Source organism: Salvelinus alpinus, chromosome 19, assembly GCF_045679555.1.
Source record: "Salvelinus alpinus chromosome 19, SLU_Salpinus.1, whole genome shotgun sequence".
Taxonomy (NCBI): domain Eukaryota; kingdom Metazoa; phylum Chordata; class Actinopteri; order Salmoniformes; family Salmonidae; genus Salvelinus; species Salvelinus alpinus.
Window position 1 is genome coordinate 47,989,548 of NC_092104.1, and position 27,504 is coordinate 48,017,051.

Consider the following 27,504-nt stretch of genomic DNA (forward strand, 5'->3'; position numbering starts at 1 on the left):
CTTCAATTAAGTTAAAAATAGGATGATCGAGCAGCAGTGAGGGCTCTTCGATACTGCACGGTACTGTCTTTCCAAGCTAGTCGGAAGACTTCCAGTTTGGTGTGGCGCCATTTCCGTTCCAATTTTCTGGAAGCTTGCTTCTGAGCTCGGGTATTTTCTATATACCAGGGAGCTAGTTTCTTATGACAAATGATTTTAGTTTCTAGGGGTGCGACTGCATCTAGGGTATTGCGCAAGGTTAAATTAAGTTCCTCAGTTAGGTGGTTAACTGATTTTTGTCCTCTGACGTCCTTGGGTAGGCAGAGGGAGTCTGGAAGGGCATCAAGGAATCTTTGGGTTGTCTGAGAATTTTGATGATCCTTGGTTGGGGTCTGAGCAGATTATTTGTTGCGATTGCAAACATAATAAAATGGTGGTCCAGGATTATGAGGAAAAACATTAAGCCCCACAACATTTATTCCATGGGACAAAACTAGGTCCAGAGTATGACTGTGGCAGTGAGTAGGTCCGGAGACATGTTGGACAAAACCCACTGAGTTGATGATGTTGTCACGTGGTGAGAGTGGTCTCCTTGCTTTCCAGGCTACACAGGTTCACAGGTTCACAGTGTTTGCCCAAAAGGTGAAGGTCACATCACAGACTTTGATGACTGGTGCTGCAGGCTAATCCTGTGGGGTAGTGTTTCGTGACACATCCTATTGTCTAGGGGAAGCACTGCCCAAGGCTAGTCTTCTAAAAAGTGGACAGTTGTGTCAACATGCTGACCAATGTCAGTAGACATCAGTTAGGCATACTTACTGTGACCAATTTACTATATACCCATCTTATCTCACGTAAGTGTTAAACTAAGATATATTGTTGGGTGTCATAAACTGTCTGCATGCTATGACAGAATCGGGGGGTTGGATGGTTTGGGTCCGTGGTTGGCCTGGCGGTTGGGAACGTTGGACCGGTGGCCGAGAGGTCGCTGGTTCGTGTCCCCAAGTTGGTTGGGTGGGGATCTGTCGATGTGCCTTTGAGCAGGGCGCTTGACCCTGATTGCTCATATGCGTCGCTCAGGATGGGAGTGTCTGTTAAAAGACTGGAAGTAAATGTTGAGGGGCTTCACTGCAGGTGCAATGTGGTTTTAAAATTCAATAAAAATAAATCAATAAATATAATATTTGAAGACTAAGTCGGGCAGTATTTGCTGTTGATGTGCATGGTTCTTTTTAAACATCAGAGACTCACATTGCTCTGATATAAAATCCAGCTCAGTCTTAAATGATCTCCCAACTGCAATAGAAGTTCTGAGATTACTACTATTGGCAGCAGAACATCTGAAGAGAGAAGACCGCTTTGGAATAAATAACCGCACCAAGCTTTTCTAGGGTGGATAGAACAACTAAATCAGTCAACAACATTGTTTTAGCCACTAATAATGGATCGTATCTGGCATAGCCAACGATCCTTAAGAAGGAGGTTAACCTTATTGTCATATGTTACCTGTTGAATGGAAAAAGCTGGAATACTTTCTAATTAGTACAAATTAAAACAATATTATAACAATGGACTGTAAATGAAATCACTCCTCAATGTTTCTTTGTTATTAGCCACTCGGGCAACAATAGTTTAGTCGTTGATAGCTTTTAACTTACCCAGGTTTACAAATTCATCCTCAATCAGAAGTGCTATTTCAGTTAAAGAATTACTTGTCTGTAATTATATACAATTATATGAAGTGGGTGCCTGATGGAAAGTACTCATTACAAACTAAGCATACGAAGCAGGTCTGAAAGCACAAGACACCTTTATGCTTGAGCCTAGCTCAATGACATGCTGTTTTTTTCGCCTAAGGAGAGTGCCATAGTTAGCTACTCAGCAGTGTTTTGCCCAGCGAGGCTGTTAGTTGGGAACGCTCAAGGGTGTTGTTTACAGAGGCCTAAAAGATGCTTTGCAAAGCAGTGTCATAACAGCCTTGTTAATGCCCCACTGAGCAAAACACTCTAATGGCATTAAAATCAAATTTCATTTGTCACATGCTTCGTAAACAACAGGTGAAGACTAACAGTGAAATTCTTACTTACAGGCCCTTTCCAACATTGCAGAGAGAAAAAGGGAAAAAGAATGGAAAGATAATATCACGAGGAATACATACACAATGAGTAACAATAACTTGGTTATATACACGGGGTACCCATACAGAGTCGATGTGCAGGGGTATGAGGTAATTGAGGTAGTTATGTACACGTGGGTAGGGGATAGATAATAAGTGGTAGCAGCAGCGTATGTGATGAGTCAAACGAGTTAGTGCAAAGGTGGGTACAGAGGAAGCTGCGGAAGAGGAAGCTGCCCCGTTTGACCTCTTCAAGTCCTCACAGGGGTCCTCTTAACCTGAAACACAGGGACGGATGGTTGAGATGCAGCATATTGAATTGGTCTGTTTTGCAAAGAGAATGACATTTTATTTTTATTCGATATGATAAGTCAGAAGATTGTCAATCTCCCATTATCTACTTGACTTTATAAAGTGTCCATAATTAGTTGTAGAGCTGAAGCTAAAGATGACTCATATCTATAGCACAGCTACTTTTCTCCAGATAGCACCAATAGATCCAAAAACGGACAGTTATTATTGCTACATGGTCATTCCGAATCATTCCATTCCCATCAGATATCACTCTAATTGATCATCAGCGTGAGGTAGGTGAAATCTAATAAACTGTCGTGTGATTTGAGAACAAACCAGACGTCTTTGAACACAGACTAGCTATTGTTCAAAGTCTCATCTAGGATAGTAGGTGCTAAACACCTGCCATTTGAGGGCTGTTGTGCAGCTATCGAAAACAATTGCTGTTAATGCTTCCACTTAAAAGTACTGATGGAAGAGCAGCCAGAATTTGGCATATCTTGGCAAACAGTTACTCACTGGGATGGGCATGTGACATATCTCTCTTTATAATGAGATTTTCTAGGAATTGTTTGATTATGGTAAATTACACCATTGACAAGGTGCACATTATAGCGGGAGAACAACAAAAATAAGCACTCCAAGTTCAGCACAAGAAGCATTTTATCTTTGAAGGCATTGGCAGAGTTTCAAATCCACAATATGTGGCTGGTAAAAGGCTGCTATTGTAACTGGAGATGCTGCTTAGCAGTTCCTAAGTAGGAAGAAAGAAGGCCTGGAAAAAAGCTGAGTGCTCTGAAAAGGATTTTAACACTTTGGATGATTTCATTAGACCTGTATTTGTGTCATGCCTCTCCACTTTAGCTCTGCAGCCTTGAAGGTAAAAACTATGTTGCAGTCTGTTTGACTGTGTTGATTATGTTGTCCAGACAGAATAGTCGGAGCTCCTTTGGAGCCAGTTTGAGGGCCCTCTTTTTGGTGGAGGACTTGGAGAAAAGGCCCATGGCTCCTGTGCATGTGGATGGCCCTGTAATCAAGGGCTACGATGAGAGAGGGCTGTGGCATAGCGGAAACATTGAGGATGTCTTGGCTATGAACCGGAGCAGCGAGAAAAGTTTGACGAACACGAGTCAAAGTGACCTGTCGCTTAACGACATCAAGGACAGGATTTCCGTGAGAGAGAGCAGCAATATAGATACGATTTCAGTTAGCGGAGGGAAAGACACAGTGTCAATGACTGAGACTCTGCCTGATGTAACGGAGGGGAGCCCAACCAAGGAATACATCTTGTTCATCTCTGAGACAGAGATGGACTACAACAGAAAATCATGGACAGAGGAAGGAACAATGAAAAGCAGCAGTGTTGTAGAGAACGGGACTGTGGATGATGAGATTAGTCTGATGAAGAAAGAATGCTGCCCCTTTGGTACACAGCTATACATATGTCTTATTACTATATGCAACCTGTATGTCTAACTCACTGGACAGATATGTGTGAAAAGTATGGTTGCATACATATTTCATCCGTAATCTAACCTCATACATATGTCTGTCCTCTCAGAATGCTCTGGACCACTGGGCATGGAGGGGGGCATCATCTCCAACCAGCAGATAACAGCCTCGTCCACCCACCGTGCTCTGTTCGGCCTGCAGAAATGGTACCCCTACTTTGCCCGGCTCAACAAGAAGGGCCTGGTCAACGCCTGGACGGCTGCCGAGAACGACAGATGGCCCTGGATCCAGGTAAGACACAGACACCGGCCGGGAGACACGAGTCACTCAGGTTACTAGACAGAGATGAATGTGTCCACAAAAACCGTCACACCAGAGAGAATGTTGATCTGATAAGTGTGTGTGAATATTGGCGTCAATGCAGTATTAACTGGAGTTTAGGAAGTTGTGAATTATCCCTCACTGTCTGAATTGTATCTGTTTGGAGAGTTGAAGGGACTTTGGTTCTAATTGAGGTCCTTTACAGTTAATTAGTGTTTCAGTTGACTGATTGGGTTAACTGGCTAATTAAACTGTGAGCACTGGACAAAAAAAGCTGTTGGTTCTGCTCCTGTGTGTATTACTAGAGCTCTGAGGTATGCGTCGAAATCGCTGCGCAGCTAACTTCAAAGCAGTGTGCAGATGCGTGTATCACTTTACAGAAGTATGTCATTAATGACGTCCGAAGCTTCGTTTGATCACGTGCTTTTTCAAACCGTGCGTTACAAAATGCAAGATCCCACAGATTTTGCCGTGGTGCTGGTGCTTTCTTCAATTCCAAGCTGCTTTCAAACACTGACCTCTACTGCACACCGTACATTACAAATATAGTTAGGATGTTGTTCAAAACGTTTCACCTGACCGGTAGCTTAGCAGGTAGAGTAGGGAACTATGGAACATTCAGAGACGTGATGGTATGTGGTCGATTCGCTATGAAAGCACACCATTTCGATTTTTTGATGTGAAATGACACTTTCTGCAATGTTGTTCAAATATTTTGTTTTATTTAGTATAGTATAATAAGCTTCTGTCTTAAGCATCCTATATAATGCCATAGCTTCAGTTTTTGAAAAATACTCAACTTGAATGCAAAAAAGGGAAACGTGGTGTACGCTGATTATAGGCTACTAAAGTCAACAACTTACCGCTGCACCACAGTTTTGCTTAAAACAGAGAATTTTTTTGGGTCTATGATAATCAAACGCTGCTATTTATGGCTGACCAGCAGATGTGCCGTACGTGCATTGTGAACAAATAATGAAGCTCCGAGTAATGAAACGTTTTTCAGTACAATTAAGTGAGGGCACCGTCTTCAGAAAGCCTCCGTTTCCCATCACTATGTATTACCAGTGGGGTTGCTAGAGCGAATCACAGCACATATGTGATACACCTCAGAAGTGTTTTAGTAAAATGCAAATACATACCCTTCATTCGGGCATACACACTTCTCCGACGTTTGTCTCAGAGGGGCCAGTTCGGAAATCTCCACTCTTCAAAAAAAAACTGCTAGAACCTAACAGGGTTATTCGGCTGTCCCCATAAGAGAACTCTTTGGATAACCCTTTTTGGATCCAGGTAGAACACTTTTTGGTTCCGAACCTGGTATTCCAACTGATTGTAGTCTTCTAAAGCCAACGACTTAATGCTGCACCACAGAGTTTTACTTAGTTTAGCTTTTTTCTAAGAGTGTAAGGGTCTGTTTAGTTGTAATTGTATTCACAACAATGGGTACATTACACTGTGGGGATATTGAAAGCAGTTAGTGATAGGAACTCCCATTGTCTCTTATACAATAGAACCGTATTATATATTTTTTTTCACCGGTTATTTCAAATCAAATCAGTTTGTGTGATACCTTGTGCCGTTGGCTCTGGAACCCAGCGTAAATCTTTCTGGGTATCTCTGACAACAAGCACATAAATGAGGACCCGAAGATGGTGTGATGAAATCGAATTAGGCCCGCAGTACAGTGAGAGGCTGTAACTGGCAACACTGTGTTCATTCCTAACAGGTTAAACAACAAACACATTCAGGGGTTGCTCACAGCAACAGAGCCAGGCGGAAGAGAGAGATGTGGAAGAGGGGGCGAGAGAACGTGTCAAAGAGCAAGAGGAGGGGAGGGTGTAGAGAAAGCATGATCCAACAACATCATCTGAGGAGAGAGGCAGAGTGAGAGAAGACAGAGACATGTGGAAGGGAAAGGTGAGAGAAACAGATAGAGAGCCAGAGAGAGCAAGAGAAAAGCAACCAAGCAACCAAGGAAAATCAGATATGAATCACTGAGGCGGGTTGGTTGGCTTTAATGACGCCACGTGGGATGATGATGTGGATTCTGGGAGCGCTCTGGGTTTCAGGAGAGGGACTTCTTGGTAATTGGGATGTGGTAGGTGAGAGGTATAGACTTCTCTCAGCGCTATGGAGTTTTAGGCTTGGGGGTGGTGTGTTCTGAAAGTGTGTGTGTGTGTGTGTGTGTGTGAGTGCGTGTGTATGTGCTTATTTTCTCATCTGAAATCAGTTTGAGGGTTAGAGCTGGCAGCCCTGTCATTGTTCAGGTATAACACCCCTGCTCTGCGTGTCTGTCTGTTCCTCATGTGGATCTATAGATCTCAATACCCCCTGCATCTGCCCCCAGCCCTGTAATACTGAAGACCAAATCAAATCATTCAGACAGTCATACTTTTAATAATACTGAATAAGTGTATATATACCCTACAGTATGTGTGGCTATACACTTCCATGACATAGACTGACTAGGTGAATCTAGGTGAAAGCTATGATCCCTTATTGACGTCACTTACTAAATCCACTTCATCAGTGTTTGAACGGGTATGAACGGGTATGGTAGTACGTGCCAGGCGCACCGGTTTGAGTGTGTCAAGAACTGCAATTCTGCTGGGTTTTTCACACTCAACAGTTTCCCGTGTGTATCAAGAATGGTCCACCACCCAAAGGACATCCAGCCAACTTGACACAACTGTGGGAGGCATTGGAGTCAAGATGGGCAAGCATCCCTGTGGAATGCTCGACACCTTGTAGTCAATTCCCCGACGAATGAGGCTGTTCTGAGGGCAAAAGAGCGTGCAAATCAATATTAGGAAGGTGTTCCTAATGTTTTGTGCTCTCAGTGTATCTTGAAGTACAATAGTTAACGTAGGTGCAGCAGAAACCCTCACTGGGATTATCATATCTCAGTATAGTATGAACAAATGTGAACAAGAACAATTAAATGAAGTAATATGATCAGTCATGTTTACAGTTCAGTGCTGACTTCCTCCACACACTAAGATTTAAACTACTGCCTAGAAACAGTGTTCACATTCTCAACATGAGGTGTCTCCTAAGTCAGCTGGACTAATCAGCCTGGCATGAAAGCGTGTTCTTAAATCTGACAGGAACACAGTATGCAACCGGTACTTTCTGACTCTGAAGAGTGTGTCGGCATTACTACAGCCTGTGTGAATGACGCAGTGTCGGCGCTAAGGGTTAATTAATCAAATTATACAATTGTATAATATATATCATCGTACATGTAGGACCTAATATAGAACCCTCTCCCCAAAAAGATTTCATTTTTATTTTATTTTTTTAAGTAGGCCACTTTAAGAATAATACAAAAAATGTAGGCCTTGCCATTACATTGATATTGAATTATTATTACATTCTAAAATGTAATGGATGGATTGGATGCATAAATGCCCATTTTTCTGTAGCCTATATTGCCGACGCAGGCACACATAATAAAGCCATTAATCTCACCTTTTGAATCTCAGCATCGCTCTCTCACAAAAACTGAAAAGAAAATGTAATCTCATATTATTATAAGGGAGTCGGGAATTGGCTACAATAATTATACAAACTTTTCAAGCACCAAATTGAGGAAATGTTCTGAGTTTCAAGGCAGACCTATTCCAGTACTTGAATTTCTGAGCTCCAAATTGTAGTTCGAGTAGACTACTTCAAACCCCTTGTATTCTTTCAAATTGCAGGTGTAACATGGAAGATAAATGATTTGTCATGTCATTTCAGTACCAGATCATATTGTAAATAAGTCTCCTAGGTTTAGATTTTTTTAAATATTATGTCCAAAATAATTAATAGGAATAGTTTTGTGCAATAGTCTATCTTACACAGTTGCACACACTAGACGGTGTCCGATCCGAGGCACGCAAACATATGAAAGCATTACCTTGATGCTTTCTCTGTTAAATCTAACGAGACCCTGCTGTAAAGCAAGCAGACAACAGGTGATCAACCTCAATTCTCTAGGGGTATTAGATCCAACGTGGATCCAGGTACAATTGTCTTCACGAATGGACATTTCTCGGGAACCCCTTTTTTTCCCCAGCACTTGGGGTGTTGTTGCATTGCATTTGCTATCAAAACATCTGTTCATCACTTGACTGTCATTCAGAAAATTCCTTTGTGGATCAGATGATAATGTGTGAAAATATAAACCCTGCAAAAAAATAAATGACCCTGTCTTTCAAAGATAATTTTTGAATCCAAATAACTTCACAGATCTTCCATGTAAAGGGTTTAAACACTGTTTCCCATGCTTGTTCAATGAACCATAAACAATTAATGAACATGCACCTGTGGAACGGTCGTTAAGACAATAACAGCTTACAGATGGTAGGCAATTAACGTCACAGTTATGAAAACTTAGGACACTAAAGAGGCCTTTCTACTGACTCTGAAAAACACCAAAAGAAAGATGCCCAGGGTCCCTGCTCATCTGCGTGAACGTGCCTTAGGCATGCTGCAAGGAGGCATGAGGACTGCAGATGTGGCCAGGGCAATGATTTGCAATGTTCTTACTGTGAGACGCCTAAGACAGGGCTACAGGATGTACAGCTGATCGTCCTCGCAGTGGCAGACCACGTTAACGACACCTGCACGACAGACACAGGATGGCAACCATAACTGCCCGAGTTACACCTCCATCAGTGCTCAGACTGCCCGCAGTAGGCTGAGAGAGTCTGGACTGAGGGCTTGTAGGCCTGTTGTAAGGCAGGTCCTCACCAGACATCACCAGCAACAACGTCACCTATTGGCACAAACCCACCGTCGCTGGACCAGACAGGACTGGCAAAAAGTGTTTTTCACTGACGAGCTGCGGTTTTGTCTCACCAGGGGCGATGGTCAGATTTGCGTTTATCGTCAATGGAATGAGCGTTACACCGAGGCCTGTACTCTGGAGTCGGATCGATTTGGAGGTGGAGCATCTGTCATTGTCTGTCACAGCATCATCGGACTGAGCTTGTTGTCATTGCAGGCAATCTCAACGCTGTGCGTTACAGGGAAGACATCCTCCTCCCTCATGTGGTACTCTTCCTGCAGACTCATCCTGACATGACCCTCCAGCATGACAATGCCACCAGCACGTCTGGGACCTGTTGGATCGGAGAGTGAGGGCTAGCGCCATTCCCCCGCAGAAATGTTCAGGAACTTGCAGGTGCCTTGGAGGAAGAGTGGGGTAACATATCACAGCAAGAACGGGTAAATCTGGTGCAGTCCATGAGGAGGAGATGCACTGCAGTACTTACTGCAGATACTGACTGTTACTTTTGATTTTGACCCCCCTTTGTTCAGGGACACATTATTCCATTTCTGTTAGTCACATGTCTGTGGAACTTGTTCAGTTTATGTCTCAGTTGTTGAATCTTGCTATGTTCATAGAAATATTTACACATGTTAAGTTTGCTGAAAATAAACGCAGTTGACAGTGAGAGGATGTTTCTTGTTTTGCTGAGTTTATAAGGCCCAGCCCTTCTCCCTACTACTGATCACCTTGAGGTTTTTGGTATCTGGAGCCTTCCGTCATGAAACAGGTGATTTGTGTGATATAAGTGAACCGACTCTATGCAGAATAGTCCACACAGTCAATGGTATGGTATATAATGGTATATATGAACTGAAAGACAATTACAGCAAGTTCCCTGATGCTGCTGCCCAAGCCAACTACCAGATAGAGTTCTATGAATATGGGAACTTCCCTGGAGTCATTGGCTGTATAGATGTATGTCATATTCCCATCAAGTGTCCCTCTACAGCAGATGCTGAGGAGTACAGGGATTGTAAAAACTGGATCTCAATAAATGTACAACATTGTTGCACGTTGGAAATGTGCAACTCATGAGTCATGCACAGACAAACGTCTTCTCCAACCCCTATCTTCATGCAATAGGACCTGAGCAATGATGGTACAACCAAGCTCATATCCACACCAGATGTGTAGTGGAGCGCATGTTTGGTGTATGGAAGAGTCGCGCTTTCAGTGTCTCAGAAAAACATTGCGCTTTCAACCAAGAAGATGCTGCATTGTCATAATTGAAACGTCAGTGCTTCACAATTACCTCAAACACCATGGCTGCACAGATCATCGCATTGAAGATGAGAATGACCCAGGTGACCCAGATGTACCCCGACATCGGTACTGGTGCTGCTTCATGTTTCTCTCCTCCTCTTTCGTAACCAACTCAACATAAAAGATGTGCATCTTCATATCATGCTCTTCTTTTAAATATATTAGTTTGAGCTCGTTAAATTCCATGGCCAGTTTCTCATGCATGCTCAGCCTCTTTGTCTTTGTCCTCTGGCCCGGGTTAGTGACACAATCTACCCTCCTGGCTGCTGCACATGTAGCAGGCTGACCTTCAGCCGGTCTTATCCCCTCCATGCTATGGTGATCATCTGCCTCTACAATAATGATTACATTGCTGCATTAGAGAACATTATTTCTTCAAGAGGTGAGTTCATTACATCATTTTATTATGGGTGTGCAAGAGATGACTGACAACATTACATATTCCCTGCAGTCCTGGGATGGCACATGTTGAGTGAATGTGTCCTACCAAATGAGGATTGGAACGGTCCCCCACTTGAACTGTCCAAATGGTTATCTTCAGGGATACCTTCCAGGAGTTGCTGTCTATAAATTATCAAAGTCAACGAGTCCCCCAACTCATCTGCCACCAGTCTTGAAATGCTACCTACCAGCAACAGCATGTCTTCTTTAAGTTACATTTCATGGTTTTCCACAGGACCTAAGGAAGACAATATAGAAAGTATATTAATAATTATGTTTGATATGGTTTGTGTTACATTTCTGACACACAAATACATTTAGGCTCCACTGTTATGTTGCACAAGAAAACGAACATTTCAAAGTGACTCTGATTTGTAAAATTGAGCTACAGTATCTTACCTTTTTGTTGACTTTTTCATTTGAGTTGAATTCATTACAAATTGTAGTCAACATTTTTTTTTCTTGTTTTCTGTTGATGAATAATGCTGTTTGTTCTCAGTAATTGGGTTCACATTTAAGATGTTTTGTTTCAAAGTCATTGAAATTCTTTGGAAAAAAAATGTTTTACCTCCGTCCATCGTTTGGTTAACTTCTCTAGGATAGGTGGGACGGTAGCGTCCCACTTGGCCAAAATCCAGAAAAAATATAGCGTGCCAAATTCAAATATATTACTATAAAGATTAATCTTTCATGAAATCACACATGAAAGACACCAAATTAAAGCTACACATGTTGTGAAACCAGCCAACATGTCTGATTTCAAAAAGGATTTACGGGGAAAGCACACCAAACAATTATGTTAGCTCAGTACATAGCCACAGAAAAACACAGCCATTTTTTCTCAGGTTTTTGCCTGCCATATGAGTTCTGTTATACTCACAGGCATCATTCATCATCATCAAACAGTTTTAGAAACTTCAGAGTGTTTTCTATCCAATAGTAATAATAATATGCATATATTAGCATGTGGGACAGAGTAGGAGGCAGTTCACTATGGGCATGAAATTCATCCAAAAGTGAAAATGCTACCTCCTATACCAAATAAGTTAAGGTGACTTACTCCAATTCGACACAATGCTTATTTATTAGTGTCCCTTCTTAGGGATAGCCTCCTTTTTTTTCATTTTCGCCTAAATGACATACCCAAATCTACCTGCCTGTAGCTCAGGCCCTGAAGCAAGGATATGCATATTCTTGGTACCATTTCAAAGGAAACACTTTGGAAATGTGAATTGAATGTAGGAGAACACAGTAGATCTGGTAGAAGAAAATACAAAGACATTTTTCCACCGTCTTTGAAATGCAAGAGAAAGTTAACTGTTATAGCCATCACTCTGGTTGTAATTAAGATAGTGTCCACAAGATGGCAGCAGTGTATGTGCAAAGTTTCAGATGGATAACTTGGAGTATGACTGATCCTCAAGACTTTTAGTGTCAATTCCCAAGGCACATTTGGGCAAATCGTGAAGGAGACATTCACATTCATATTCCATTGTTAAATCTGTATACTTGGATTATGATTTAGCTTTCCAAGTATTAGTAGCCATATTATAAGTTCAACATTGGCAAAACAACCAGTTTTCATAACTCTGAATATCCTTATAATTTTTGTCCAAAATGAAAAGGCATGCTGTCGTACAAGGTTAGAAGCTACATTTTACAACATATACATGGATTACATATACTCCCGTAAAGCCCAGCTCATTGGCGATCTAGCTAGTTTTGTTTGACCCCGATTGGTGCTTATTTGACAAAGATACAGTCGTTCAAGTGATGGACGCCCGCGTCATCGGCGTGCCATGAAGGCGTTGCTCTCTGACCAAATATGGTGTCCTATAGGATATACTACACTCCTAATTAAATAGTGAAGTCTTGTTACCTTCTAGGATCTCTGAGGAATAGATACGAACATGATTTGACTTGTTGAAACAACATTTAGGGTGAGATTTTCACAGATTCCTTTCTTTGCATATTAAACGAGTGGTATTACAAAATTGATTGTGCGTGCTATATGGACGTTTTTAAGATATGAAAAATGGTTTTATGTAACAAAACAACACTTCATGTTATCTCTGGGACCCTTTGGATGATAAATCAAAGCAAGATTTCAGATTTCTCCAATCCCAAATTAAATCTAGAATCGGTTTACTATTTCGCAACAAAGCATCCTATGGACTATTCTACCATCCTTGACTTTGGCGATGTCATTTACAAAATAGCCTCCAAAACTCTACTCAGCAAATTGGATGCAGTCTATCACAGTGCCATCCGTTTTGTCACCAAAGCCCCATATACTACCCACCGCTGCGACCTGTATTGTCTCGTTGGCTGGCCCTCGCTTCATATTTGTCACCAAACCCACTGGCTCCAGGTCATCTATAAGTCTTTGCTAGGTAAAGCCCCGCGTTATCTCAGCTCACTGGTCACCATAACAGCACCTGCCCGTAGCACGCGCTCCAGCAGGTATATTTCACTGGTCCCCCCCAAAGCCAATTCCTCCTTTGGCCGCCTTTCCTTGCAGTTCTCTGCTGCCAATGACTGGAACGAATTACAAAAATCACTGAAGCTGGAAAGACATATCATTACAGATCATTGCACCTGTACATAGCCCATCTGTAATTAGCCCACCCAACTACCTCATCCCCATATTGTTAGATTTTTTTTTTTCTCCATTGCCCCCAGTATCTCTACCTGCACATTCATCTTCTGCACATCTATCACTCCAGTGTTTAATTGCTAAATTGTAATTATTTCGCCACTATGGCCTATTTATTGCCTTACCTCCCTAATCTTACCTCATTTGCACACATTGTATATAGACTTTTCTATTGTATTATTGACTATACGTTTGTTTATTCCATGTGTAACTCTGTGTTGCTGTTTGTGTCGCACTGCTTTGCTTTATCTTGAACAGGTCGCAGTTGTAAATGAGAACTTGTTCTCAACTGGCCTACCTGGTTAAATAAAGTTGATTTTATTTTATGTAAATACACATGTCACCTTCAGAGGTGAATTTATCAAATCTAAAAAAAGGTTTTGTTGTTAGGAGCTCTCCTCAAACAATAGCATGCTATTTTTCCGCAGTAATGGCTACTGTAAATTGGAGAGTGCAGCTATATTAACAAGAATTTAAGTTTTCAGCCAATATAAGACTATGTACTGAAATGTATTGTTACTCTAAAATCTGTGATCTTGACATAACGAGCTGCATGATTTACAACTGTCCTGTTGACGGAACGATGATCCTTAAGAGGATCCTCAGGTCAACACCAAATGCACAATGTTAATCTAATTAGGCTTCACAAAGATTAACTGGTTAGTCCTTATTTACCTTAGTCTGGTACTCCCTAGTCTAGTACTAGTTAATCTAAAGGTCAGTAACATCTCAGAAAGTCTTTAAAAAAAATCTGGATAAACTTAAGTAGAATTAGCCTTATCCTGACATAAATTAAACTCTGTCCAGGAAACCACCCCCAAATACACATCCAAAAAGTATTATGCATAATTATTGAAGAACCACGTTAATGAAAGTATCGATTTAGGTTTTAAGTATCAAGGTAAGTTGACTATTTTGGTTAGAAGCATAACATTTAGCATGAAAACCCATGAAAACCGTTTAGGAGACATAAGGAGACACAAAATGTTGAGTAGTTACACTACATTTCTGAGATCATTATTTAACAACATTTCAGCTAGATCCAAGATTCTTACAGGGTTCACATTCAGCTATTGAATGTGAAGTCTAATTTAACTGATTCTTTCTTAATATATGATATAACTACAATTTACAGTGCCATAAATGCAAGGACAGAAAAGTTTTATATTACCTGCGTGCTGGCCTTTTAGTTACTGTAGCCTAATTAGAGAGAGAATATGCTACTGTTGTTCTCCAGAATATGAGATAAACAAGAAATGGAGAATAAGTGGGGGTTAATTGTGGCTTTGGTTGCATTGCGGATGCGGCGTAAAAGACATTGTCAAGAAGACTTGATATTGGAGGTACTGTAGTCTGCAAGTAAAGAAGTATGTGGTCATGATGCTTTCTCATGCTCCAGTGCAGAATTTAAGTTAGGCCCAAAAAAGTGTTGCTTTTTCATTATTATCATGAAGAGGGGCCTTTTCGGGTTTTTACAGTATGATGTCTCTCATCCTTGTGGGAGAGATCATTTGGGTTTTCCCCTCATTTCACCCAGGGTGTTAGGTGTGGTATCAGCCGTGAGGAAGTAGCAGTTGCCAAATGTACAAATGTACACTAATATCATTTTGACGCAATGTAAATGCATAAGAGATTGATCTGAGACTCATCGCTCTGTGAGTGTAGGGTGTGTTAAGAAAACAGAAAGCCTTTAGTGTGTGTGTGTGTGTGTGTGTGTGTGTGTGTGTGTGTGTGTGTGTGTGTGTGTGTGTGTGTGTGTGTGTGTGTGTGTGTGTGTGTGTGTGTGTGTGTGTGTGTGTGTGTGTGTGTGTGTGTGTGTGTGTGTGTCTGTCTGTTCATGATGCCATTGACCTCAACAAGCATTGCCTGAAGTTTGCTAAAAGGCATTGGCACTTGGATTGTAACTGGTGCTATGGTCAGATGACATGAAAATAGAGCTCTTTGGACAAGCACACCATTGGTGGGTGTGTAGAAAAGTACCTAATACCTACTGTAATAGATGGTGGTACGTCTTTGATGTTATGGGGCCATTTTGCTTCCACTGGTTTAAGGTCAACGGCATCATGAACATTATCAAGTACAATGACAAGTTACATTTAAATAATTGAGCAAACACTCGTATGTTATGCCTTGCTCAAGGGCACATCGACAGATTGCTCACCTTGTTGGATTGAGGATTCGAACCAGCAACCTTTCGGTCACTGGGTCAACGCTCTTAAAGGAAAACTCAAAGTATATTTTGGTATTTGTTGTATTGGTGCATTGTTGATATAGTTCCAAAATGTTTTGCATGTCAGCAATCACATTTACAAGATATATAACTTTCAAAATAAAGAAAATGTGATTGCTGACATGCAAAACATGTTGGAACTAAATCAACAATGCACTAATGAAACAAATTACAAACCTGACACTAGACTACCTACCAGGACATTTTAGCCCAAAACCTGGTTGCCTCCACCAGGAGGCTGCAAGCGAATCTTCCAGCAAGTCAAAAAACCCAAGCACACATCAAAATCCACTAGGGCTGATCCCATTTAGTCGACTGATCGATTATTTGGTTGATAGTCTGACGGTCAACCAATATTTCTTTAGTTGAGCACGTAGTAAAAAATAAATAATGGTGTGCAACACCCATGTCTGATTCGCACCTGTCTGAGTGGACTAATCCATTCTGGACGCCATGGGGATGGCACAGTCCATCGCTCTAAGACATGTGCTACTGAAATTGTAGCCTATATGGTTATATTACATAAGAACAATGGTGCAACAGTAATACAAATTATATTATTTAATAACAAATGCATTTTCCTCCACGTTGATAGCAGTTGCTGTCTGTGGATCTGAAACATCTGTGTGCTGTTGAAATGCCGCCTTTTCCTAGACCATGTTGCTGTGTGCATAATAGCAAAGTTAACCACCATATTGGTGTTGAGAACAATGCGGCGGAAGCAGCAGTGGAGTTAGGAGATGAGAAAACAGTCTTGCCTTAATTGCTTAAGAATATTGAGGAGAGAGGAAACCCCAATTTAATTAGGTCTATAATCAACAGCCTAACTGTTAAATCTGCCTGGCTTTATAAATCATTCATATCAATTTAGCTACAGAAATAAGACAGATCCTGCTTCTGTAGCCTGTTTGAGTGTTTGTTTAATAGCGTACTGATTCCATGAGCACCAAGCCTCAAGCAACCACAACGTCTGATAAACAATTTCAAATTCAGCTGTTTTTAATCTTTGCTATGCTGGAATAAAGGCTTTACACTTTTTTTTGTTAGAACAGCCTATGGTATTACTTATAAATTATTTTGTGTTTACACAGTTACAAATTGTCAGATTCTTTTTTCTTCTAATAATAGTAACCCTCCTTTTTCTTGATCTCCTTATTGTTATTATTATCATCATTATAATAAGTAATGTCATTATCATTAGCAGGGTTAGTATAGCAGCCTTGTATAACCACCATCGAGCTGTTTAGTCTTAATATCGTAACTTGGGCCTACAAGAGTAAGATGGCACTGACAGATATGCCAGCTCTGCTTCTAGCGCCTAAGCAACTTTGCAGTATTTTCTTTGTGTGTTATTACATACAGCTGGAAAAAAAAATTGGATGTCAGAGTGGCGGTAACTTACCAGCATTCCGACCATAAATAAGAACTTCCCGAATTGGATCCTATGTTCGTACCCCTCAAGGCAATTGAAATTATCCCAAAGGCTGATCCAAGACGCTCCCGGCAGAGAAGAGGTATTCGGAGTGACTTCTAGTCCGACTCAGGAGGCGTGCACACCATCCACCACTTCTGAGTATATTACTCGCTAATATTCAGTGCTTGGACAATAAAGTAGACAAGCTCAGGGTGAGGATCTCCTTCCAGAGAGACATCGGGGACTGTAACATACAGCCAGCTGGGTTCTCATTACATTACATTACATTACACAGTCCAAAGAAAGTGGTCAGATGAAGCAGATGCTAAGCTACAGGACTGTTTTGCTAGCACAGACTGGAATATGTTTCGGGATTCTTCCGATGGCATTGAGGAGTACCCCACATCGGTCACTGGCTTCATCAATAAGTGCATCGATGACCTAGTCGCCACAGTGACCGTACGTATATACTAGAGGTCGACCAATTATGATTTTTCAACGCCGATACCAATACCGATTATTGGAGGACCAAAAAAAGGCTGATACCGATTAATCGGCCAATTTTCAAAAGTGTATTTGTAATAATGACAATTACAACAATACTGAATGAACACTTATTTTAACTTAATATAATACATCAATAAAATCAAGTTAGCCTCAAATAAATAATGAAACATGTTCAATTTGGTTTAAATAATGCAAAAACAAAGTGTTGGAGAAGAAAGTAAAAGTCCAATATGTGCCATGTAAGAAAGCTAACGTTTAAGTTCCTTGCTCAGAACATGAGATCAAAGCTGGTGGTTCCTTTTAACATGAGTCTTCAATATTCCCAGGTAAGAAGTTTTAGGTTGTAGTTATTATAAGAATTATAGTACTATTTCTCTCTATACGATTTGTATTTCATATACCTTTGACTATTGGATGTTCTTAAAGGCACTTGAGTATTGCCAGTGTAAAAGTATAGCTTCCATCCCTCTCCTCGCCGCTACCTGGGCTTGAACCAGGAACACATCGACAACAGCCACCCTCGAAGCAGCGATACCCATACAGAGCAAGGGGAACAACTACTCCAAGTCTCAGAGCGAGTGACATTTGAAACGCTATTAGCGCGCACCCCGCTAAATAGCTAGCCATTTCACATCGGTTACACCAGCCTAATCTCGGGAGTTGATAGGCTTGAAGTCATAAACAGCGCAATGCTTGAAGCAAGGCTACATTGCACAACCTTCAATGTTATGTCATAATTACGTAGAATTCTGGCAAATTAGTTCCCAATGAGCCAGGCAACCCAAACTGTTGCATATACCCTGACTCTGCGTGCAATGAACGCAAGAGAAGTGACACAATTTCACCTGGTTAATATTGCCTGCTAAGCTGGATTTCTTTTAGCTAAATATGCAGGTTTAAAAATATATACTTCTGTGTATTGATTTTAAGAAAGGCATTGATGTGTATGGTTAGGTGCACATTGGAGCAACGACAGTCCTTTTTCGCGAATGCGCACCGCACCGATTATATGCAACGCAGGACACGCTAGATAAACTAGTAATATCATCAACCATGTGTAGTTATAACTAGTGATTATGATTGATTGATTGATTGTTTTTTATAAGATAAGTTTAATGCTAGCTAGCAACTTACCTTGGCTTCTTACTGCATTCGCGTAACAGGCAGGCTCCTCGTGAGGCAGGTGGTTAGAGCGTTGGACTAGTTAACTGTAAGGTTGCAAGATTGAATCCCTGAGCTGACAAGGTAAAAATTTGTCGTTCTGTCCCTGAACAAGGCAGTTAACCAACCGTTCCTAGGCCGTCATTGAAAATAAGAATGTGTTCTTAATTAAACTTCTTGACGCACGGATCCCTTTAGCGGGATCATTTTCATCAACAAACGCTGAATTGCAGAGCGCCAAATTCAAAACAAATTACTGAAAATATTTATATTCATGAAATCACAAGTGCAATATAGCAAAACACAGCTTAGGTTGTTGTTAATCCACCTGTCGTGTCAGATTTTGAAAATATGCTTTACATCGAAAGCAATCCAAGCGTTTGTGTGAGTTTATCGATCACTAGACAAACATTAAGAACACCTAGCAGCAATGTAGATTGGTCACGAAAGCCAGAAAAGCAATCAAATGAATCGCTTACCTTTGATGATCTTTGGATGTTTGCACTCACGAGACTCCCAGTTTTACAATAAATGTTCCTTCTGTTCGATAAAGATTATTTTAATATCAAAAAACCTCCATTTGTTTGGCGCGTTATGTTCAGTATTCCACAGCCTTAGGCAGGTCATCAAGGCTTGACGAAAATTCCAAATAGTATCCGTAAAGTTGGTAGAAACATGTCAAACGTTTTTAATAATCAACCCTCAGGTTGTTTTTAACATCAATAATCAATAATATTTCCACCGGACTGTACACTATTCAATACTGGAGAGAAAGAAATGTCGAGCAACCAGTGTCGCACGCATGAACTAATGGAAGGACATCCGTCTTTCCACTGACGTGTTTTGATAAATCTCGCTCATTTTTCAGAATAAAAGCTTGAAACTATGTCTAAAGACTGTTCACACCCTGAGGGAGCCAGGAATCTGGTTGATATCCCTTTAAATGGATGAAAGGCAGGCAATGGAACAGTGATTTTTCAAAATAAGAGTCACTTCCGGGTTGGATTTCCTCAGGTTTTCGCCTGCAAAATCAGTTCTGTTATACTCCCTGACAATATTCTGACAGCTTTGGAAACTTTAGAGTTTTTTCAAAACTACTCCGTCAATTATATGCATATTCTAGCATCTGGACCCGAGAAATAGGCAGCTTACAGTGGGAATGTTATTTTTCCAAACATAAAAAGTCTGCCCCCTAGCTTCAAGAGGTTTTAACTGACTTGCCTAGTTAAATAAAGGTGTAAAACAATATATACACATTTCCGATTGTTATGAAAACTTGAAATCGGCCCTAATTAATTGGCCATTCCGATTAATCGGTCTACCTCTAGTACATACCTCCGACCAGAAGCCATTGATTACAGGCAACATCTGCACTGAGCTAAAGGGTAGAGCTGCCACTTTCAAGGGGCAGGACTCTAACCCGGAAGCTTATTAGATATCCCGCTATGTCCCCTGATGAACCATCAAACAGGCAAAGTGTCAATACAGGACTAAGATCGAATCGTACTACACCGCAGGGCTTGCAAACTTTTACAGACTACAAAGGGAAGCACAGCCAAGAGCTGCCAAGTGACAGAAGCCTACCAGATGAGCTAAATTACTTCTATGCTCGCTTCGAGGCAGCTTCATTAACTTTTACTGCCTCAGAAACCCGGATCCGGGAGCACCCCCCACCCCCCACACACTGATTAGCATAGATAGCATAGCTTCAGAAGTAGATAGTAGCATCTAAATATCATTAAATCACAAGTCCAAGACACCAGATGAAAGATACAGATCTTGTGAATAAAGCCACCATTTCAGATTTTTAAAATGTTTTACAGGGAAGACAAAATATGTAAATCTATTAGCTAAACACGTTAGCAAAATACACCACTATTCTAACTCCATCAGTTTCTTACTCCTTCAGGTGCTATCACCAATTCGGCTCAACTAAGATATTGATAGCCAATAACCTATAAAAAAAACCATCAGATGACAGTCTGATAACATATTCATGGTATAGGATAGTTTTTGTTAGAAAAAAGTGCATATTTCAGGTAGAAATCACAGTTTACAATTGCACCGACCATCACAAATCCACTAGAATTACTAGATAGAGCAACGTGTATGACCAATTTACTCATCATAAAACATTTCATAAAAATAGACAAAGCATAGCAATGGAAAGACCCAGTTCTTGTGATTTCAGACCATATTTCAGATTTTCTAAGCGTTTTTCAGCGAAAACACAATAAATCGATAAGTTAGCATACTACATGTTCCAACGTTACCAGAGCATCGATTCCAGCCAAAGAGCGCTATAACGTAATCACCGCCAAAAGATATTAATTTTTTCACTAACCTTCTCAGAATTCTTCCGATGACACTCCTGTAACATCATTTTACAACATACATATACAGTTTGTTCGAAAAGGTGCATATTTAGCCATACAAAACCGTGGTTACACAATGAAAATACTAGGAAATCAAGCCTCAATATGTCTGACGTCATCTATCAGAGTGATCTAGTTTAATTAAAAGCTAATCATATACTTGACTAAAAAATACAGGGTTGACAGGAATCGAAAGACAAATTAGTTCTTAATGCAACCGCTGATTTACATTTTTAAAATTATCCTTACTTTTCAATACAGGGTTGGCCAAGTGAAGCTATACCAAACAAAATGGCGATGTATGCGTTTAAAATATTTCGACAGAAACACGGTTTATCATATTAAATATTGCTTACTTTGAGCTGATCTTCCATCATATTCTTGGGCAATGTATCCTTTCTATGTTATAAACGTCTTTTGGTCGATAGATGTCCTCTGTCCTTCAAAATGTCCATCACCAACGACCGACACCCTAAAGCGTGTCCAAACTTTCAGAGTGCACGACAAAGAAATTCCTCAAAATCGCACTAAACGGATATAAATTGATATAAAACGGTTAAAATTCACTACATTATGATGTTTTTAACAACTATAACGACTGAAAACATGACCGGAGAAATACTGCTGGTTAGAAAACGATTTGGAACGAGGCAGGTCCGATGGCCTTCACGCTTGAGGCGCACGTTGAGAAAGAGGGGTCTCTGTACATTTTTGTCATTTATAATGGCTGTGAACGTCCCATAGACTTCATTGAAAACGTGATGACGTACAGACACCCAGAGGAAGACGTAGGTAGTGTCGGTTTCTTCATAGCATTCACTGTGGCCTTATAAACAGACCCCAGATCAGAGGTAAAAATTTCTGAAATCTGAACCCTGTCATGAAAAGTGCTGTAGAAATTGTTCTGTACCACTCAGAGACAAAATTTCAACTCCTATAGAAACTATAGACTGTTTTCTATCCAATAATAACAATAATATGCATATTGTACGATCAAGAATTGAGTACGAGGCAGTTTAATTTGGAAATGTAAAACAAAAAATAATGCTAACAGCTCCCCCTATTGACAAAAGGTTAAATAGTACCCGCAAATCACCAGTCTCAACGTCAACAGTGAAGAGGCGACTCTGGGATGTTGGCCTTCTATGCAGAGTTTCTCTGTCCAGTGTCTGTGTTCTTTTGCCCATCTTAATCTTTTCTTTTCATTGGCCAGTCTGAGACATGGCTTTTTCTTTGTAACTCTGCCTAGAAGGCCAGCATCCCGGAGTCGCCTCTTCACTGTTGACGTTGAGACTGGTGTTTTGCAGGTACTATTTAATGAAGCTACCAGTTGAGGACTTGTGAGGCGTCTGTTTCTCAAACTAGACACTCTAATGTACTTGTCCTCTTGCTCAGTTGTGCACCGGGGCCTCCCACTCCTCTTTATATTCTGGTTAGAGCCAGTTTGCGCTGTTCTGTGAAGGGAGTAGTACACAGCGTTGTACGAGATCTACAGTTTCTTGGCAATTTCTCACATGGAATATCCTTCATTTCTCAGAACAAGAATAGACTGATGAGTTTCAGAAGAAATTTCTTTGTTTCTGGCCATTTTTAGTAATCGAACCCACAAATACTGATTCTCAATTAGTCCAAAGAAGGCCAGTTTTATTGCTTCTTTAATCAGAACAACAGTTTTCAGCTGTGCTAACATAATTGCAAAAGGGTTTTCTAATGATCAATTAGTCTTTTAAAATTATAAACTTGGATTAGCTAATACAACATGCCGTTGGAACACAGGAGTGATGGTTGCTGATAATGGGCCTCTGTACGCCTATGTAGATATTTCATTAAAAATCTGCCGTTTCCAGCAACAATGGTCATTTACAACATTAACAATGTCTACACTGGATTTCTGATCAATTTGATGTTTTAATGGGCTCAAAATGTGCTTTTCTTTCAAAAACAAGGACATTTCTAAGTGACCCCAAACTTTTGAACGGTAGTGCATATGAAAAAATACAAATTTTAAAATGTAAACCAATCGATTGATTGAAAGAACAGAAGACTCTTGGTCGACCAAGAATATTTTTTGTCGGGGTTAGCCTGGACTGGAACCCCATTGGTTTGTTATTATCTCTCATTTCTTTTAGATGTGACTGTAAGTTAGCCATAGTTGGCTAGCTAGCAAGCAAGGGATAAGAACGTTGCCAGCCAGTATGACAATGGAACATTTAAAATGCATGATTGGGTTGTGTCCATAGATACAGTACAAAAAGACTGAACAACTGGGTCGTGTCCATAGATACAGAACAAAAAGACTGAAAGACTGGGTCGCGTATCTAGCAACCCTAGATTTGTGTCGGAAATATATCTTGTGGAAGGATGAAATAGTAATATGAATAAATTAATCAAAATAATGTTTTTAATGAAAATATGTCAATCATTATTTGAATATGTTGGCAACCTGTATAAAAGTGATAATGCCCTCGAAGCCGGTGTTGGGAGGATATATTGGCAAGGTTTGCTGGCCCTCGACTTCATCTCAGGCTTAACAACACCTGTGCCAATATATTCTCCAAACATCGGCTTCTCTGGCATTATCACTTAAATAAAACAATATAATATCCCGAAACACACACAAACAAGGTTTTTGATTGCTGTTTATATTCCTTTTTTCCCCCACAGATTAACCTACAGAGGAGGATGCGGGTCACCGGACTAATTACCCAGGGTGCAAAGCGTATCGGCAGCCCAGAGTACGTCAAGTCTTACAAAGTGGCCTCCAGTGACGATGGCAAGACCTGGAGGACATACAAAGTCAAGGGCACAGATGAGGACATGGTGAGAAACACACACATTATTTGTCTTTGTTTTCACACACGCCTGCACGCATGGACGCAGCAACTGGAGGCCACGCACCAAGTCAAGGGCAGAGTGGAGGACATGATTTCCAGATTCCAAATTGAGCAGCAGCTGCTGAAAAAAATAGCTCCTACAAATATTGAAATTTACATGGTTTTTAGATTGAAGTACATTGGAAAAAAGCAAAATAAATCTGCAAGACTGAATTGGAGACAAAACAAGCAACAAACAAAGAAGATAGTCTTTGGAAAAAGTAACTATTTTTCATAAAATTGTACAGTTATCTTAGCTAACTGAATTGTTTACCAGTTGCTTAGCAGTTGCTAGGGACTCTCCTGGGAGAAGCTAGCTAGCTAACAAATAATATCTAGTTAACAGAAGAAAAGAAAGACAAAATAAGGACAGAAGAAAAAGGACATCAAAGTGAAACAGTCCTCTAAAGACACAAGAGACAATAGTACAAGAAACAACGCTTCTATTGCGTTTATATTCTATTTCTATAGCTTCTTCAAGGTTTCCAAGATGGCGTAGCAGTCAGACCTCGTCTTGTCCCGTGTATATATGTTTTGTATCTTTTTGTATTTTTCTTCGCATATCTTTTTATATATTTTTTCTAAAAACTCAACTTCAAAACATTCTCCTGCAACCCGCCTCACTAAATGTGGTGCGGATCTTTCTTTTCTTTTTTTAAAAGTATTATTCACCTCGTATCCGAAATCCACAACAGAAGCTAGCCAGAAGTTAGCCAGCTCACTAGCTAACGTTAGTATTCAGCTAACCGCGGCTAGCGGTCATCAGCTATCCTTTAGCTCGGAAAGCTATCGTCAGTTTTGTACAACGCGACTCAGGCCAGAGCATACCGGACCTATTTTCTCTCCATATCCCCGGATTTTTACCGCAAGCTCTGGACATTTACACCTGGATCTTGCAGCACACTAGCTGCTATCCAACTGACTATTGGCTCACGTCGATTCCGGAGCAAACACCAATTATCCCGGAGCTAGCCAGCTGAAGAGTTCCATTAGCCACTCCTGGGCTACAATCACCTATCCGGACCCGTTTTACTGCCGATGCGGCGCCCCACCGGGCCTTCACGACTGGAATACCGACGTTATCTGCCCGAGGGAGTTATTCAACTGGCCCCTCCATCGCGACGTAACCTGAACGCCCATCTGCTAACTGCTAATCGTTAGCTGTCTTGAGCATATCGGCTGTTATCTGAACAGGTCTATCGAACAATCTTCTTGGGCCACTATAACTATAACTATTTTGACAATTGGATTGGTCCCCTCTACCACACGGAACCCACTAATCTACCGACGGAAACGCATGGGGTGGCTAAAAACAGACCATCTTCTGCTGGCTTGCTACCCATGGCTCGGCTAGCTGTCTGAATCGCCGTGACCCCAACCAACCTCACTACTAACTGGACCCTTATGATCACTCGGCTAAGCATGCCTGTCCTTAATGTCAATATGCCTTGTCCATTGCTGTTCTGGTTAGTGTCTATTGGCTTATTTAACTGTAGAGCCTCTAGCCCTGCTCATTATACCTTATCCAACCCTTCAGTTCCACCACCCACACATGCGGTGACATCACCTGGTTTCAATAAATATCTCTTTCATCATCACTCAATGCCTAGGTTTACCTCCACTGTATTCACATCCTACCATACCTTTGTCTGTACACTATACCTTGAATCTATTTTATCGCCACCAGAAACCTGCTCCTTTTACTCTTTGTTCCGGACGTCCTAGACGTCCAATTCTCATGGCTTTTAGCCATACTCTTATCTTACTCCTCCTCTGTTCCTCTGGCGATGTAGAGGTGAATCCAGGCCCTGCAGTGCCTAGCTCCACTCCTATTCCCCAGGCGCTCTCTTTTGATGACTTCTGTAACCGTAAAAGCCTTGGTTTCATGCATGTTAACATTAGAAGCCTAAGTTTGTTTTATTCACTGCTTTATCACACTCTGCCAACCCGGATGTCTTAGCCATGTCTGAATCCTGGCTTAGGAAGACAACCAATTACTCTGAAATCTCCATCCCTAACTACAACATTTTCAGACAAGATAGAATGGCCAAAGGGGGCGGTGTTGCAATCTACTGCAGAGATAGCCCGCAGAGTTCTGTCCTACTATCCAGGTCTGTACCCAAACAATTTTAACTTCTACTTTTAAAAATCCACCTCTCTAAAAACAAGTCTCTCACCATTGCCGCCTGCTATAGACCACCCTCTGCCCCCTGCTGTGCTCTGGATACCATATGTGAACTGATTGCCCCCCATCTATCTTCAGAGCTTGTGCTGCTAGGTGACTTAAACTGTGACATGCTTGACACCCCGGCCATCCTACAATCTAAACTTGATGCTCTCAATCTCACACAAATGATCAATGAACCTACCAGGTACAACCCCAAATCCGTAAACACGAGCACCCTCATAGATATCATCCTAACTAACTTGCCCTCTAAATAGACCTCTGCTGTTTTCAACCAAGATCTCAGCGATCAATGCCTCATTGCCTGCATCCGTAATGGGTCAGTGGTCAAACGACCTCCACTCATCACTATCAAACGCTCCCTGAAAAACTTCAGCGAGCAGGCCTTTCTAATCGACCTGGCCCAGGGTATCCTGGAAGGATATCGACCTCATCCCGTCAGTAGAGGATAACTGGTTATCTTAAATAAGCATGCCCCATTCAATAAATGTAGAACCAGGAACAGATATAGCCCTTGGTTCTCTCCAGACCTGACTGCCTTTAACCACCACAAAAACATCCTGTGGCGTTCTGCATTAGCATCGAACAGCCCCCGTGAAATGCAACTTTTTAGGGAAGTTAGAAACCAATATACACAGACAGTTAGAAAAGCCAAGGCTAGCTTTTTCGAGCAGAAATTTGCTTCCTGCAACACAAACTCAAAAAAGTTCTGAGACATTGTAAAGTCCATGGAGAATAAGAGCACCTTCTCCCAGCTGCCCACTGCACTGAGGATAGGAAACTCTGTCACCACCGATAAATCCACTATAATTGAGAATTTCAATAAGCATTTTTCTACGGCTGGCCATGCTTCCCACTTGGCCACCTCTACCCCAGTCAACAGCACTGCACCCCCCAGCAACTCGGCCAAGCCTTCCCCATTTCTCCTTCTCCCAAATCCAGTCAGCTGATGTTCTGAAAGAGCTGCAAAATCTGGACCCCCACAAATCAGCCGGGCTAGACAATCTGGACCCTTTCTTTCTAAAATTATCTGCTGAAATTGTTGCAACTCCTATTTACTAGCCTGTTCAAACTCTCTTTCGTGTCATCTGAGATTCCCAAAGATTGGAAAGCAGCTGCGGTCATCCCCCTCTTCAAAGGGGGGGGACACTCTTGACCCAAACTGCTACAGACTTATATCTATCCTACCCTGCCTTTCTAAGGTCTTCGAAAGCCAAGTTAACAAACAGATTACCGACCATTTTCGAATCCCACCGTACCTTCTCCGCTATGCAATCTGGTTTCAGAGCTGGTCATGGGTGCACCTCAGCCACGCTCAAGGTTCTAAACGATATCTTAACCACCATTGATAAGAAACAATACTGTGCAGCCGTATTCATTGACCTGGCCAAGGCTTTCGACTCTGTCAATCACCA

The 27,504-nt window shown here is 41.2% G+C and overlaps 1 protein-coding gene across 4 annotated transcripts in view; it reads left to right on the forward strand.

Moving 5' to 3' along the window:
- The window catches only part of LOC139545753 (EGF-like repeat and discoidin I-like domain-containing protein 3), a 264,851-nt gene that overhangs the window by 170,757 nt on the left and 66,590 nt on the right, over window positions 1-27,504 (forward strand). For all 4 annotated transcript variants that reach the window (XM_071353873.1, XM_071353874.1, XM_071353875.1 and 1 more), the window contains 2 exons: window positions 3,951-4,132; window positions 23,696-23,851. In XM_071353873.1, coding sequence (XP_071209974.1) covers window positions 3,951-4,132; window positions 23,696-23,851 — 338 coding nt within the window. The remainder of the gene's footprint in view (window positions 1-3,950; window positions 4,133-23,695; window positions 23,852-27,504) is intronic.